The 15509-nt window shown below is 41.0% G+C and overlaps 1 protein-coding gene across 2 annotated transcripts; it reads right to left on the reverse strand.

Annotated features, from left to right (window-relative positions):
• Positions 1-554: 554 nt before the first annotated feature.
• Positions 555-8580, reverse strand: TBX22 (T-box transcription factor 22). Of its 2 annotated transcripts, none has more exons than XM_089903861.1 (8): positions 8388-8580; positions 7589-7775; positions 6642-6743; positions 5092-5266; positions 4035-4199; positions 3590-3654; positions 3117-3202; positions 555-1168 (listed from the first exon to the last, which is right to left on the reverse strand). In XM_089903861.1, the coding sequence occupies exons 1-8, from the start codon at positions 8563-8565 to the stop codon at positions 555-557; spliced, it is 1572 nt and encodes a 523-aa protein (XP_089759987.1). In that variant the 5' UTR covers positions 8566-8580. The 2 variants fall into 2 exon arrangements, with proteins under 2 accessions (XP_089759987.1, XP_022436427.2); XM_022580719.2 differs by having other exon boundaries at positions 7589-7772; positions 8388-8565.
• Between the last annotated feature and the right edge of the window lie 6929 nt (positions 8581-15509).

Here is a 15509-nt window from a genome sequence, read left to right on the forward strand (position 1 = left end):
TCCTTCAGGATTAAATGGTCCTTAGGCTGCAAATATTAATATTAGGATGTTTATGTCTTTATTTGTACCTTAAAATTGAGATTAGTAGTTCCTTCAACAGCAGAGTATAAAAGTATAATGCAAATGAACAATGAAATTTTTCTACAGTTACTAGATAGATAATTACAATGAAGCCAATATTCATAGATAAAAACTGTAATTGTTTCACTACCTTCACAGGAATTAAATCCACCTTCCTTTGGTCATTGTCAATATGCAAGAGGCAGTTGATGTGGTAAACAGGCTTCACTATAATTAGAGATTTCATCACCTGAAGTCACTTTTCACTGGTAGCCTACCTCATCAAACAATGTTTACTGAGTATCTTATTTTGAGGCCTAAGGCTACTGTAATCAGCCTTCTTAAGAACACATCATAAGGCACTTTAAATGCAGAATAGAGGAATACCTTCTGATAATGAAGCTTTTTAAGCCCATTAGCTCTTGACCTTTTTTGGCTACAAATAAAGAAAATATATGCTTACATGTAATTGTTTTAGGAACTTGACTATTCCATTAAAGACAATGGTTAATTTTTGGATACCAACGAGCATGATTGCATTTGCCTTCTATTAAAGAAACTTGACTGTTTTCATTCACTTTGAGATGGTTGGTAGCATTTACCAGTCTAGGTGGCATGGAGAAGTTGTACCTATAAAAGCCATAGGAAGGATGGAATGAGCAACCAATTGCTTCCTGGGCAATGAGGTTGGGTGATAAAATATTTCCAGGTGCCTGTAATCCATACAACATTTGACTGGAAGAATTAGATGCTTGTTGACACTGTCCATTGCAGTCTTCAGATGAACCGTATTTTGAATTGGTGGCCCCCAAGGAAGATAAAATGGGAACTTCCATCATGAGTGGGGCTAAAGACTGAGAACTGTTGCTGCTTGCTAGCCTTTCAGGAGCAGGCAAGACAGGAGGCTGCTGTCGCCAAAAATTAGTTGGGCAAATCTTGTAGCAAAGGGGCAGGTTGATATTGTGTAGGTACACCTCTGGACAGGGCATTCCAAGGGAGCTTGTAGGTATGTGAAATGTTGGAGGGGAGCAAGGTGGAGAAAGCAAAGAGTTCAAAGGAGAGGGAGCCCCTCCACTAGAGGTCGCTGGAGATGAGCCATTGCTTCCACCTGTGAATGACAATTCAGTCAATGAACAATGAACTAAATGTTCCTACTGAATCAGTAATCATGTCCATAACTATCCCTGCTTCATTCTTAGATTAGCTTTCCTTGCAAGTTCACAGTCATTTTAAGTCCTTTGGAAAAGAACATTCCTCTGACCAAAGTTGAATATGGTATCTCTACTACTACCACTATTACTTTTGGCATTATTATTATGTATCATGCATTGAGCATTCACTATGCTTTAGAACTATACTAGGCACTTGAACAACATTTATTCAGTGAATTAAAAAAGAAGCCCAATTAAATATGATCCAGAGCCAATTATATCTTACAAGTAAAAGCTGTTTTTTAACCATAAAAAATTACTAAAATAAGCACTTGATTAAATTGAACAGTTTTTTTGAGATTTTATAGAAAACTTCAGTCTGATTAAAAAATCAGTGCATATGAAAGTAATCTTATAAATTAAAATAACATTTAAATATATTAGTTTTTTTCTTATATGAAAATCATAGATGGGGAAAGTTCCATAGTGTACTATATCAAGAGTAAAAGACAGTTTTGCAGGTTAAAAATACCAAGATAAAAATGAAAGTGTTCATATCAATGTTGCCAGGTGATCTTTTATGGTTGCATAGCATCTACTAAAATTAGGGATAGATATAAGGTCCAGGAAAATCTAGACTTTACACCTTATATTTGTAAGTATTTAAATTTAAAAAAAAATTGGTTATTGACTGAACTCGATAAAGTTTTGTGGGGTTTTTTTTTAGGTGCTACTGTTTTTCTTAACTATTTTTATATACAGACATAGGCTAATCCTTTATCAACAGCGTGGCAAATATATTCTATAATTAAACATCCAAAAGTTATTTAAAAAAACTGGTACCCCTTTTCTTTGCAATTTGAGAGCATTCTGGACATTTTAAATAATTAAGAAAATTGTGTATTTTAAATTATCAATTAATGATCATGGTTAGCATTATTTTTAAATCAGTGCACCATGTGTTGACTTGGATATTTTAAAAGCATGCTGCCTAGATTCTATTAAAGTGATACTATCAAATAAGTGTTCAAATTTTTCTATGCAACTCTCTAAACCAAATTAATACAGTCAATTGAATGAAATATTTCACTAAATGATTAGACTTGATCTCTTTACATTTCAATTAGCTGTTATGGTATCATGTAAAATTCAAGCTAACTATAATGTGATGGTAACCTTCAATTAATGTTTAAAGACAAACAACTTTAATGGAGTAAGGACAAATGGGTAAAATGATTCCATATTGCTCACGAATAAAGATCTTCTATTTATCCTTAAATATCAGAGTAAATGAAGGTATGCATTCTTCCACCAGAAAGCCTGCATTGTCAAATTATTATTTAGTCATGTAATGTACTACTTGAGAACAAATACCTTGCAAATATTTTAAATGCTTACGGCAATTAAACTAATTGCCATGGCTTAGTATTGTTTTCAACATTTATTTTCCCTAGTCACAATAAAAGGAAAATTAGAGTCAAGTGATGATGAAATTGAATGGGAGTCATTTTTATCATGTGCTGAAAGTTTCTCATAAAATATTTATTTCAATATCTAACATGTTTGCAAATAAGACCACTAGTGCACCACAGGCAGATCCTAAGGAATATGAGATAGTGAGATGCTGAAGAATCCAAGTGATTTCTATAGCTCTCAGGATGTATGATAACTCAAGAAGACATAAGGCAGTAAATCCACCATTACCACGTTTATGCTCTTTTCCTTCTTGCCAGTTACCCTCCCTTTTTGCTTCTTACCTCCTCATCAGGATAAATATACACCCACCTGATTTTAAACACACATTTTCTGGCACATACTTATCCACTTGTGTAATATTTGTACAAGGTTCTGGCTGTTGTTATTTCATTAACATTTACAAATAAAAATTAATAAAACTTTTCTTACTTGGTGTGTCTGCACCAAAAGTTTTAAAATCCAAAGTGAGAGAAGGCCTCCATGGGTAGGTCTCTAAAACCCCATCCAATACACCTCTGAAAAAGAGATTCAAACTTTAGCAAGTCCAGAATGCAATTCCTGAAAATAATAATTTGTGTAAGCTTTTGAGTTATTTTGTTATAGTTTTTAGGGGTGAATATCTGAAATGTTTTTCTTTTATAGATAGATTTCTGAATAAAATTCCCCGTGATTATTCCATGAATAAAAACCTAAGAATTTAGAATAAGCAATATCTTAAAAGTGGGTTGGGGAGGGAGTGGGAGGAGGCAAGATTTTGAAGACAAAACGTCCAGGTTTCTTTCTTACTACCTATTTATTAGTTACAAAATTTAGGGACTCAGTCTCTGAACCACAGTTTCCTTAGCTGTTATACCTGTGAAAAGGGCTATATAAATATTAGATGTGACTGTTATATCATTTACCTGTTTCTTCCGGGATCTCTAAATCCTTTAGCAAAAGGATTCCTGTCTATTTTCAGTTTGGTAATCTATGGATTCAAAAGAGAAAGAAAGATAAAGTCAGTACCCTCAGTAAAAACACTGTCACTGTTTCTTTTAATGGTTACAACAACCACACAAGTTTTCAACATGTAATATGGCATGTTAAATAAATGTAAGCATATTGCTAAGTCAAATTTGAAATGTTTTATCTCCTTTCTCTCCTGACACTCTTTGTTCTACTCTCCTTTCTATCCTTTCTAACACAAGATCCACACAATTCATAATCAATCTTGCCTTGATGGCAATGCAATAATGCTATGAATTTCTTTTTAATTGTGGAAAATTCAATCCATATAGTACAGCTTCACTCTTTCCCTAAAGTTTCTCTGGAGCCATCCCTGCTTGCCTGGGACTTAGTTGGCTTTACCTGCTGGTTTTGGTAAGCTGTCACCGTGGTGAACTCAGTTTCTTTAAAGGAGAATGTTTTAACCCCTTCAGCAGGCAGGGACTGAATCCGGGACATGTCGACCCTGCTGTCCTGCTTCATCACATGCACACGGGGCTTGTACTTGTGCATGGACTGCAGAATGATCTGCAGGAGAAATCAGTGGTCAAATGCTGCCTAGTAATTGGCTTCCCCTCCCGCACACTGTCCCCCTCTCATCAGCACCCCCAACCTTCCCACACAAAAGTGAAGCTAAACCAGAAAGCCTAGGCTAGCCACACACAAGGACTTTTCTTTGCCATTTGGCCCTGGACAGAGGCCTTCAGGCATAAGGGGTTTCAGGAACGGGGCACCACAGCACACCAGAAAGCAGTGATTCCATTTCCAGTTGGGGTCCTTTCCTGCTTCCAAATGTGGGTGACCATGTGATGTTCCCAAGTGTTATTGGGATCTAACTGCCTGCCATAAGTTCTCTGGGCTTAGGTAACTGATGGGAAAGCATTTGACATCCCCCACCTCCTAAGCCCAGGAGCATCCTTCTTCCTTTTGTGGCTGGCACAGGGCCAGGCCAAGCAGGGCAGAGGTTCAAGATCTGGGAAGAAAGTTCAAGATCTAGGTGACTTGAAAAGGCCTTCCATCGGGGCGGGTTGTGGAGAAGATTTTCACCATACCATGTCACACAGAAGGTGCCCATCATGGGAAGGCAATCAGAGCCCACAGTGATTGCCAGGGAGGCTGAAGTGCCAGAGAGCTCAGGGAAGCATTCCCTTTCACTGTCCCAGACCAGGCATCCTGGATTAAACAAGTCTCCTTTGGTCCTCAAACTCCTTTCACTCACCATCCCCAACGCCCAGCACTCTCAGATGCCAAATAAAAGTCACAAGAGCTACTTTGGCCACAGGCCTAGAACTTGGACAGTTCCTAAAGACTACAACTAGCACATCTGGGAGACACCTCCTTGGCTTCTCCAGGGTGACCTTCCGGCTGACCCCTTGGCATCCCCCTCCTCTCCTCGGGACAAAGGATCGCACACACTTACATGGCCTTTGTCGTCCATCTCGTTGTTGGTGAGTTTCACGCGATCGAAGCTGATGATCTGACGCATCCATGTCTCTCCCGAACAAGGCGAGTCCGGGTGAACATAGAACCTGGGAGTGATGCATGAGTGGTCTGTATTCCCGGCTACCATCCACTGCGAGCTGTGATACACGTACCTGAAAATGCGCGGAGTGTGGCTTTAGGCGCAGCGGGCCAAAGCCAGGAGCAGGGACTACCGCGATCCCGTCCTAAAGGCTTTGGCCAAGGTTTGCCTGCTAATCTCAAAGGCAACTAGTAAAAGATACAACTTCATTTCTAAAGATCGTCCAGGGATAGAAAGCAAACTGTAAATAAGCATACGTCATTAAAATGTAGTGAAGTGCCAGGGCAAGTATAATGTGATGGGATTTCAGAGTCTGGTTTGCATTTCCTCACAGAAACCGCAACAAAAATTCATCTAACCCGTTTTACTGAGCAGAGACACCCAAAAAATCCTCCTGTCCTACAAGCGTCAGGGAAGAAGCAGAGGTGTGAGGGAAAGTGTCTGTGCAGCCCAACGCCACCAGACCAGTAGTCTTGGAAGCCCCTTTGTCCACAATGCTTTACATGAGAATACCCTCAAGGAACTCTGCCCGCTGCGGCCTCGGGGCTGATTTTCGCATTGTCTTCAATCTCAACCGCTAAATTATGCGCCGAATCCCCAAGCCAGCTGAAACGTGATAAGCAGCTTGTTCTGCTATTTCTGGGCTACGGCCCCAGCAGGCTCTTGAGCCCAGCCTTCTTTTTGCCCCTCACTCCCAGCACTGGGTGCGTTGCCGGCTGTTTCCTAGAAAGGCTAGACACCCACTTCGGTCTAACGCTCACAGGCCGAGTGCGGGCGGATGCCGCCCAACCCCCATACCCCTGAGCTAAAGCGCTGGCCGACCCGAGCTTCTGGGCTGCCAGCAAAGAAGGGCCTCTTGGCTTTAGATCAGTTCGGCCACTTTTATCCTGCTTTAAGTAGAGAGCTTACATCAAGAGAAAGGTTACTTGTATTCTCTGGGACCTGGCCTCCACTTCAGGGGAGTGGCGAAGGAAGGAAGAAAAATAGACTTAGGCAAGATAACTGCTAGACTAGCTTTGGATGGCAAATCAGGGCATCGCTCAAGGACCCTGCTGCTAAATTAGCACATCCCAGAGCCCGGTAGGGCCCCAGAAGCCCAGGTATTTCTCCCAAAATTCCTTTAAACAGCTTCCCTCCCAGATGCCTGAGCCAAAACCCTCTGCAGTTTGCAGAGCCAAGGCTAGAGCAGTGGGTAGGCAAGAGGTTTGGGGTGCACTGAAGCGCAAGCTGGAACCTGTGATCCAGGAGTGAGAGGAAAGAAAAACAAGCCTGCTTTTCTCTCAGTCTGAACTCCCTGAACTCCAGTTTGAGGGAGAAAATTCAACTCTCAAAGCTCACAGGAGAGCAATTACCCCTACCATGATAGAGTTTTCAAAACAGCACTCTCAGGTTCCATAGATATGAATCCCCATTCCCAGCCTATGGTACCCTCCTTTGGGCCTGGTTACCTATAGCGTTTGGAATCCACCGGCACCACATCGATGGCCACATAGTACTGTTTCCCTGGGTCCAGTCCTTTTATCTTGACCCGAACAGAGGGGAACATCCTCCTGTGGGAGAGAAAATAGCGACTGACCTGGGCGCTATTAGAAACATTTGGAGCCGGGGGGGTTGGGGACAAATGAAAAGTAAAGGAATAAACTATACTCTTCTTATTCTAGACAGGTTCAGTGAATGAGATTTGCTACATGAGGAAAGATTGTTGGTTACATGTTTGATTGAACAAACTCAGGATTTTTGAGTGGATCAGAATATCCTTACCACAAGGCTTTGTCCACCCCACTTCCTATCACCACCATAATAAAAAGCTATAGATAGAAAAGTAGGAAAGAAACAGCTGTGCCTCTCCCCTGAGTTTTCAGCAGTACTTTCTGTGAGGCAGGTTTGGGAAAGACTGAAATTAGGAAGATTCACACACAAAAAAATTACCCAGCTGATGTGAAGAAAATGCCGCACAGGAAAAGGTGGAAGAGGGAAAGCCCCACCTCAAATTGACCTGGGCTCAGGACAGTGGGCTGAGAGCCTGCTAGATGGGATATTGTCCACTGATAACTGTGAAGCTTTAACAGAACGGCCTGGCCATAGCTTAAGATGTGGGGGTGGCAGCTGGCACCTGCCTTGGGAGATCAAATTTTTGTCATATACTACACAGGCAGGAGCTGCAAGAATGAGTTCTTGGAATCAGGGTGTACAGGAAAGAAAGGCCGAGCCACTAACATGCGCCAGGCAAGGCCTAGTCTGGTCGATTGAGAGGCACTGGCTTCCAATACAGGTCTGCGGTGGGATTATGGGGAGAAGGGTACCAAAGCATAAAACTGGAGGCACCCATCTTATGAGATCAGAACATTAAGTGCCTACTGTGTGCGGCCCTTGAACAGCTTGGGCAAAGCCGAACCTGCCCGCCTTGGTAATGATCATCTCAGTTCCAATGTCATGAAATCTCTTCCACAGCTCGGATCCTTGAAGCTCCACTTGGATAGAATCTTTTTCTTCCAGACTTCCGAAGCTGTTGCAGCCGCCGCTGCCGCCTCTACAGCCTGAGAAAGTAGCTGCTAAGGGCTCTGTCTTGGGTCGCTTTTCTGCTGGACACAGAGACGCTGAGAGTTTGAGAGAGCTTCGCAGTTCCCGCGCCCCCTTCTCGCTGACGCCTGTCTCAGAACAGACCGGCCTTGTCTCTTCCCCGGGAACCTTGGCGTCGGATCTCCAAATTCCCCACAACACCCACTCTGGCCCCGTGATGGAGAGAAAGGGGCCCAGGTAGCGCCCTGTGAAATGCATGACCCTTCTTCAAATTTGCCCATCCTCATCTCTCTCGGAGACTTTTCGTCCCTGATGCTGAATCCCCTCGGGATCTGGGTCCATGCCCTGTTTTCTACCCCGAGAAACATTCACCCTCTGGCTCTCAGGGATTCCGGGAGTTTGGAGAGTCTCGCTTCATAAATCTGTGGGGACCCTCCCCTTCACCGCAAATGAACCACAACACTATGGGCTTAACGTGGAGGCTCTGAAACTTCCCCCTACAGCCAGATGGCTGAGGTATCCCCGCCGCCCCGTACGCGGCCAACGCTGGGCCAAGACATCCTTTGATAGGGCTAGCCGCCCTCCTGCAGCGACGCGGCGCTAGTCTGAGACCTTCCGATCCAGCAAGCCAAGGTAGCCGGCGCTGGGGTTTGGGCCGCGGTAGGGGTACTCACCAGGCTGCTCGCTCTTCCTTCCTGCGGCGCTGCTCCTTCTCTCCTCCTCCGCCTCTCCACTCTCTTTCTCAAGCAGCTCAAGTTGCGCCTCCTTTCTTGTGTCTCGCAGTTTTCTTTTGCTGGGTCTGCCCACCAAGACTTCCACCGAGAAGGCGTGCGCCCGAGAGCTCAGAGCCATCCCTGGAGAGGGTGAAGAGAACGTACTCTGCAAAGTTTCAACCTGAGCTGGGTTAGGGAGGGAGAGGGTGGGAGGGCGCAGAGGACAGGCAAAGGAGGGAAAGCGGGAAAATCAGAAAAACCTGAAAACTCAGAAAACAATTTCTGAATCTATATTCAGGGGGAAAAATGTGTGTGTATAATTTTTATATATACGTATAGATTTTCTTTGAATAGACAGAATGCAAGGAGATTAAACTGGAGCCAGAGTCCTCTGGAGTCTAGTCCCCTTTCCCTTTTCGCTCTTCTCCCTCCCAGTGGACATGTGCGGAACATCAGTCCCCAAGTCCCAGATTCCCGGACCTGGCAGAGCTCAGAGACTGGCAAGCGTGGCGCGTTTAGGGAGTGGACCTGCCCCTAATGGCGGCTCAGGTCGCTCGGATTGGGAGATACTGTTGCATCGGACTGAGTGAATACCCGGCTGGTCATAGCCTCCACTGTTTGTTTTGGAAACTGTTGGAAGCATAAAAAAACACCGTGACACTTCAGAGACTGACGGGGAGGGGGCGGTGGGAGTGGGAGTATAGAAAGGGGTTGGAGGTTGACTGGAAAGGGGCTCAGGATAGTCTAGTGGGGAGGAGGGATACACAAATTTACTGTTTTGCATTAAATTGTGAAACTAAAAGACATGCGAAGTAATTGCCCACGGTGAGGGGGCCACTTTTCCAACAAAAGTGAAAATATTATTTAACCAAATCCAGAGAGGTGTATAGGGGTCTTTTGCTCTTAAGTGAGTACACTGGGGAAACAAAGAGCAGCACAAACTTTCTGGGCCTGTTTGTTCTACGGTCTGGGTCTAAGACTAAGTGGACCCTGTACTACTCTGACCTCCCTATCCAGGTGGGGAAGTAAGAGCCAGTGCAGGCAGGAGGCTCCCAGATAACAACTTTCAATGATCAAGAGCAAACCTGGACCTTCAATCCCTGCCTCTACTGGAGCCCAATATTCCCCCACACAGCCTCTTCTTACTCGCATGACTTAATCAGCAAATACAGCCCAAGAACTCCAGGGCCATCAGCAGAGCACCAATCAGAATTGTGCTCCCAAGGATGTGACACCTCACAATGTTGTGCTCAAATAATTGATTCCAATATATCCTGAAATATCTCCCTGGGCTAAGTTTTACTTTTCCTTAAAATGGATAAAGACACCTTCTTTGTGTCAAGAAGAGACTTGCCTACCACTTCCAAGGAGCATGTTTATGCATGCATATGTGAGGTGCCTGCCTGTGTGCTTAGGATTGGGTCATGCGCTTTTCATCAGCAATAAGAAATCAGGCACCCCTGGGCTCTCTTGCAAACTGCATCTGAATTATTGACATTTTCACCTTTTCAGAGAGCTCAGCTCTCTCATGGGTACTGAACTAAGCTGTAGTTAATTCCTGTTAACTTTTATCTGAGAGTAAAGTTATTGCAAGCCTCAGAACCAGCTTTGTGATCTGTTCAGCTGCCAAAGCACTGGGCTGTCAGGTACTGGGGGCATGAGGGATGTACATTTATGATAGAAGTTCATTTTCCACAGCTAAAAGACTCTTTTGAGCATTCTCTTTATTTCAGCCAAAAACACCCATAAACCTTTATAAGATATTCTTCAGTCCACATGGAACATGCAGAGAGAGAGGCTCTGGGATGCACAGATGCCCACATTAGAAAGAAAATAAAGTTTTTTTGTTGACAATTGGAAAATCCTTACAGTAAAATGTTGATTTTGAATTATCAAAAAATGTTATAACTAGGAACATGAAGGGAATTTATCTCTTGAAAGAAAAATAAATTTGTGGTTAATGCAAATTAAATATATTCAAAATCTATGGAGATACAGAGGATATAGATGTGCTTTAAGGGATATATGGTTTATAAAAGCTCTTATTGAATATGAAATCCGAACTTGCTTTAATCAGATAGAAAGCAATTTTTAATTCTCTAATAAAAATTCTAATATTTTATTAACCACTATAAATAGGTATGTGAATTAACACATGCACAAAACAAGGTTGGCCCTGAAAATTTTGCTTCTAATGAACTGTATGTGCAACAAAGTAGACGTTCAGATTTAAGCTAATGTATCTGAAAGCATTACGTTTCTCAGATATTTATGGCAGGTCAAGGGCAAAGATTCATGGCCTCTCTAGTTTTCTATATAGAAAATATGGGTTACTTGAAGAAAAACGTATGTGTAAAAGAAACTAAATCTGACTGGAGGAAAAAAAATCCCCTGTGTTCCGCAGTACTTACTAATCAAAGGGATGATGTCAAACTCATATGAAGGGATTCCAACTGTCACTTATAATTTACAAAAGAAGGAATGAAACACATTAAATGAAATATATAAATATTTCAAATATATACCTATATTAAGTATAAATAAAATGTTTTGAGACTGGTTGATACCTAGTGCCACACTTTGGCAAAAGTACAAGCAACTTCATGATAGAGATCATTTCCTCGAATTGTTATTCTTCCTACTCTCCCTTGATCCTCATTCCCCATGGTTAAGATATTTTGGCATACTTCCAAGCTTGTAGAATGTGAATCTGAAATAATTTGCTTATGATCATTTTTGCCATTTCTTGGGAAAAAGCTTACCAACGTCAAGAAATGCAGAGAGGCAGTTTCCTCACAACATAATTTGAGTACCCGAATTCCACTTTGCCTGAACTAGCTAAGTTGCTTACATAAATAAATCATCTTTGCTTAAATGAGTTTCAGCTGGGTTTTCATCACTTGCAAGCAAAAGAATCCTGACAAATACATCATCTTGATAAAAATTTGGAAAATCAACTTTTTTTTCTAGTTATTCTTTCTTCCTCCTCCTTCTTCAATACTACTGGTTCTGTGAATTGGGAAATTGCATGCTACACACTATCCCAGACTCATAAAACCTGGAAGAAAATTTGACTTTCTATGCAAATTACTAGGACTATGATAACTGACAAAAATGAATAAGGCTCAAGCAGTATAGCACATAGGAGGACAGACTTTGGATTCAGACTGACCTGAGTCAAATTCTGACTTTGCTATTTCCTGAGAGACCTTACACAAGTCTTCTTCTTTTTTTTTAACATTCAGTCTCTTTCTTCTAAACTTTTGTTTTTACTTTTAATACCTTCATCACAGGGTATGTTTCTGTAAGTGTATATATCTGAGGGTTAGTGAAATAATATACACAAACCACTTAGCATAATGCCTGGAACATAGAAGGCACAGCTGTTTTCAACATTAAAGAGATGATGGAGGTTAATTTCGAGAATGTGTTAATCTTTAAGTTAACTATACAATTATAAATCCTTTGTGGCCAGACACTAGAAACAGAAGTTTATGCTAACACTGGCACACTCAACTTTTGTTTAAATCCTAAAGCAGATTCAAAAGTTCAGAAGTCTTTAAAGTAATCACCTTCCTTAAATTTGAGAACCATTTTAATAAATTAAGCTAATGAATTAAACAAAAATATTGGATTTGAGTTTCAAAAATCTATGGGAAATACATCTGTTAGAATACATATTCTGATCTGATTTTATCAACTTGATCCTTGGAAAGACATTTTTGCTATTTTACCAATGCAGTGTAAGTGTACGTTCTTCTTATAGTAGTAGATAAAATATATTAATTACAGGCCTCTAACATATAGCTGTGTTCTCACTCCAGAAAATTAAGAAAACTGGTCTAATTAATACTAAAAGTAATTCCCACACTGAATCCTTCAACTTCTAATAAGCTTACTTCAATATAATCTTTCAAGATTTCAGTACTTTAATGCATCTAGCAATTCAGTTATGCATGCGAAACTTTGTAATCCATGTTCTTAGGTAGAGTGGAAGAAGAAAGAATAGGGAGACAAATTCTTACCTGTGTTCATTGCGTTCTCATGGTGACGATTGGGAAGTTAAATGCTTATTCTTGCAAAAAACTTAGCTGAAGGAAAATTTATTGCTTTGAATTTAATCATGTCATGTGTTCATCAGATGTCTGCTATCAAATGATGAAGGGCTTCCTATGATAATGATTATAACATTGCTTTTGGGTTCATTATGCTCCTCATTCTCACTGAATTTTATATTAAAGGCATGCAACTATTTTTCCCATTTTTTTCTACTCAATTTATAACTTATGGCTGGTGGGTTTTTAAAAAATGTTGGATCTAGGAGCTTTGCCCACAGAAATATGAGGACAATTTTTTTCTTGACTAACTTTGGGCAGAGAAGATGAATGAAATAAAAATAAATAATAAGCCCAGATGTGGCCCTACTCTATAGTGATATGGTATTTGCCAGAGTAGGCATTGCATGTCCAGTTAAACGCAGCTGGGATTGACATCCAGCTGGTCCATGGAAAGGAGATCTTTAGGAATCAGGTACAACTTTAAGCATCTGATGATCTCAGATAGTATGACAAAGGGTTAAATACAATCTGAATGCTGCTGAAGGGTTTGGTTCAATAACCTGCTCACCCTGCAGGGCTGGGAAAGACACCACCCCTACCCTAGAGGGGCAGAGTGAAGCTCACAGCAAGGCCAGTATACAGGGCACTTGAGCTGGAAAACAGCCAGGTCCGTGTGTGATCTTGGACACATCTCCATGGGTATTTGTTTCATTCTGCAGCCATTAAAGTAGAGGGGAGGATATTAATGCATTTGACTATCCTTTCTTACTCAAAGGATATATATATATATATTATCCATTGTATGTTCCTAGCTAAAAGACACAGCTCAGAAACAGAAAAGTTAAGAGTTTTTTCTTAAATTTTGAGTGTTAATTACAATGTATCACTTGCAGTAGTGTCTCAATGTGAGCATTTTCTTGCGTTTGAACCCTGGCTCAGTTTAATGCTAAAAAGCAGGAAATTGCCTTGTGTATCAAGGCAAGGCTTTGCCTGGTAGTTTATTTATTTATATTTATTTATTTATTTATTTATTTATTTTTGCGGTATGCGGGCCTCTCACTGTTGTGGCCTCTCCCATTGCGGAGCACAGGCTCAGCGGCCATGGCTCACGGGCCCAGCCGCTCCGCGGCATGTGGGATCTTCCCAGATGGGGGCACGAACCTGTGTCCCCTGTATCAGCAGGCAGACTCTCAACCACTGTGCCACCAGTGAAGCCCCTGCCTGGTAGTTTTTTAAACACCAGTTTTCTGTAAAAATAAAACAAAAGATATTTGTTGCAATATCTGTTCTAGCATTGCAGACTATCTACTATATGACACAATTTTAAAAATCAATATCTAACATCTACAGAAGTACTGATTGATAGTGAGAAATATTTGGTATTAGGCTGAAAGATTTTCCCTAAATCCATCAAAACACAAAAGGTAGGCAAACACCTACCCTGCCTATGCTTAAAGCCAATCTATGCTACTTTCACCCACTATCTTCCTTCCCAGGGTTCCTATGTTAATATTACTAGACAAAAGCTGCTTCTGCATGAAAGAAATATTTCTAGAGTTAGGACACCCTGATCAATACTTCCAAGCTGTAAAATGGCAGGCCTTAATAATAAAGCAATACAGATGCATAAGGAAAGATACAAAAGAGGAACCACTGAAAACAACAAGGATCTCACTTTCTGAATCCATCACGTCTTAATACTGGGGGAGAAAGAGAGCGTGAAGGAAGGGCAAAGTCAATGGTTACGTCTATTGACAAATAAATGCCAGCCTTTAATAAACTGGGTCCACAGGACCAGGATGTACACCCTGGATGCAACTCACTCTGGTCACTGCTCAGTTAGGGGACTGACTAAATCATCTCAGTGAAGCCAGTTAAATAATTGCCACTTCTCAAACTTCAGAATTTGTACCCCCAGCCTAAAACTTGACTCACCTGACAGCACGAAAAATGTTGATAGAAAGTTGTAATACACATTTTTTTGTGTTTTATTATGATGAATCCAGAGTCGTTTAAATTGTGTGTGTGCATATTTCTCATGAAAAGTGATTATTGAACTTTTTCAAGGCAATGATGCTAGTAACTCTTTGGAAAACAGTTGGATTAGGAGGTTCAGTGTACTAGCATTTTAACAAATACCAAAGCACTTGGTATCACTTCACAATTGATTTCCATTCTCAGATTATGGTCCTTGTCTGATTTATTTTATTACAAGGAGATGAATTTTTTAAACTCTAGCTTAAAAAGAAACCTAGCCATTACTTTCCATTTTGGCAAGCTTAAAACTCTACAGTCATTTTCACTGACACACACATACATCCTCTTCTCTTTTATTTGGCTAAGGACTAGCTAGAATGTCTCTTAATGTCTTAATAAGCTTTTAAGGCTGGAAGAAAATTTTCATAATAAGCATTTTTATATGTATGTGTTTGTGTGTGTGTTTGTATTTTCAAGTAAGAATGTCTGAAGACATATATGTAGAGAGTGATATGAAGTATTTTCAAGAGTGATTTCTTTTTTTTTTACAGATGTTCCACCCTCCATTCCCCCTCATTTCATTTTGCCATTGAAAAAATTTAAAAGTCAGTTTTGAATGTTTTTCTTAGGTGACAGTGAGTTTATCCAACACCGATTCTCCATTCACTTATCCTCTAGATGATGTCTTGATAAACTGTTGCCATGATAGAATGTCTGGGCTCCCCAAGGCACCAGAGCTGGCTTGAGTTGAGCATCTTGGTTTGAAAGAGATCTCAGTGCATTTTATCAATTTCTCCTGAAACAATAAGCCGACCTAGGTCAAACTGTTATGGAGGCATCTACTGATAGAAGACTCAATGGGTCTCAGTTTCCTTGTGTCTCTCTGTGTCTCTTTTTCGTGCCACTTGAATTTTTCTTTGTGTATGTTTCTGTCTCTGTGAATCAGTTTCTGTCATTATAACTCTTTTTCTCTTCCTCTTTTTTGCTCCCCTTCTTCTGTTTATTCATCTTTTCCCCTCTCCCTTTCTGTCTTTGTCCCTTATATTCT

Source organism: Delphinapterus leucas, chromosome X, assembly GCF_059928025.1.
Source record: "Delphinapterus leucas isolate spDelLeu-1000000601 "Yukka" chromosome X, BTC_Dleu_Yukka2, whole genome shotgun sequence".
NCBI classification, from domain to species: Eukaryota; Metazoa; Chordata; class Mammalia; order Artiodactyla; family Monodontidae; genus Delphinapterus; species Delphinapterus leucas.

What these genes read in the sequence shown, in the direction of transcription:
- TBX22 (XM_089903861.1), bottom strand. Translation starts at nt 8,565, where the DNA reads ATGGCTCTGAGCTCTCGGGCGCACGCCTTCTCGGTGGAAGTCTTGGTG. An exon ending in CAGCTTACCAAAACCAGCAG is followed by an intron (nt 3,655 to 4,034) that starts GTAAAGCCAACT and finishes TTGAATCCATAG; the next exon opens with ATTACCAAACTGAAAATAGA. An exon ending in AGAGATCCCGGAAGAAACAG is followed by an intron (nt 3,203 to 3,589) that starts GTAAATGATATA and finishes TCTCTTTTTCAG; the next exon opens with AGGTGTATTGGATGGGGTTT.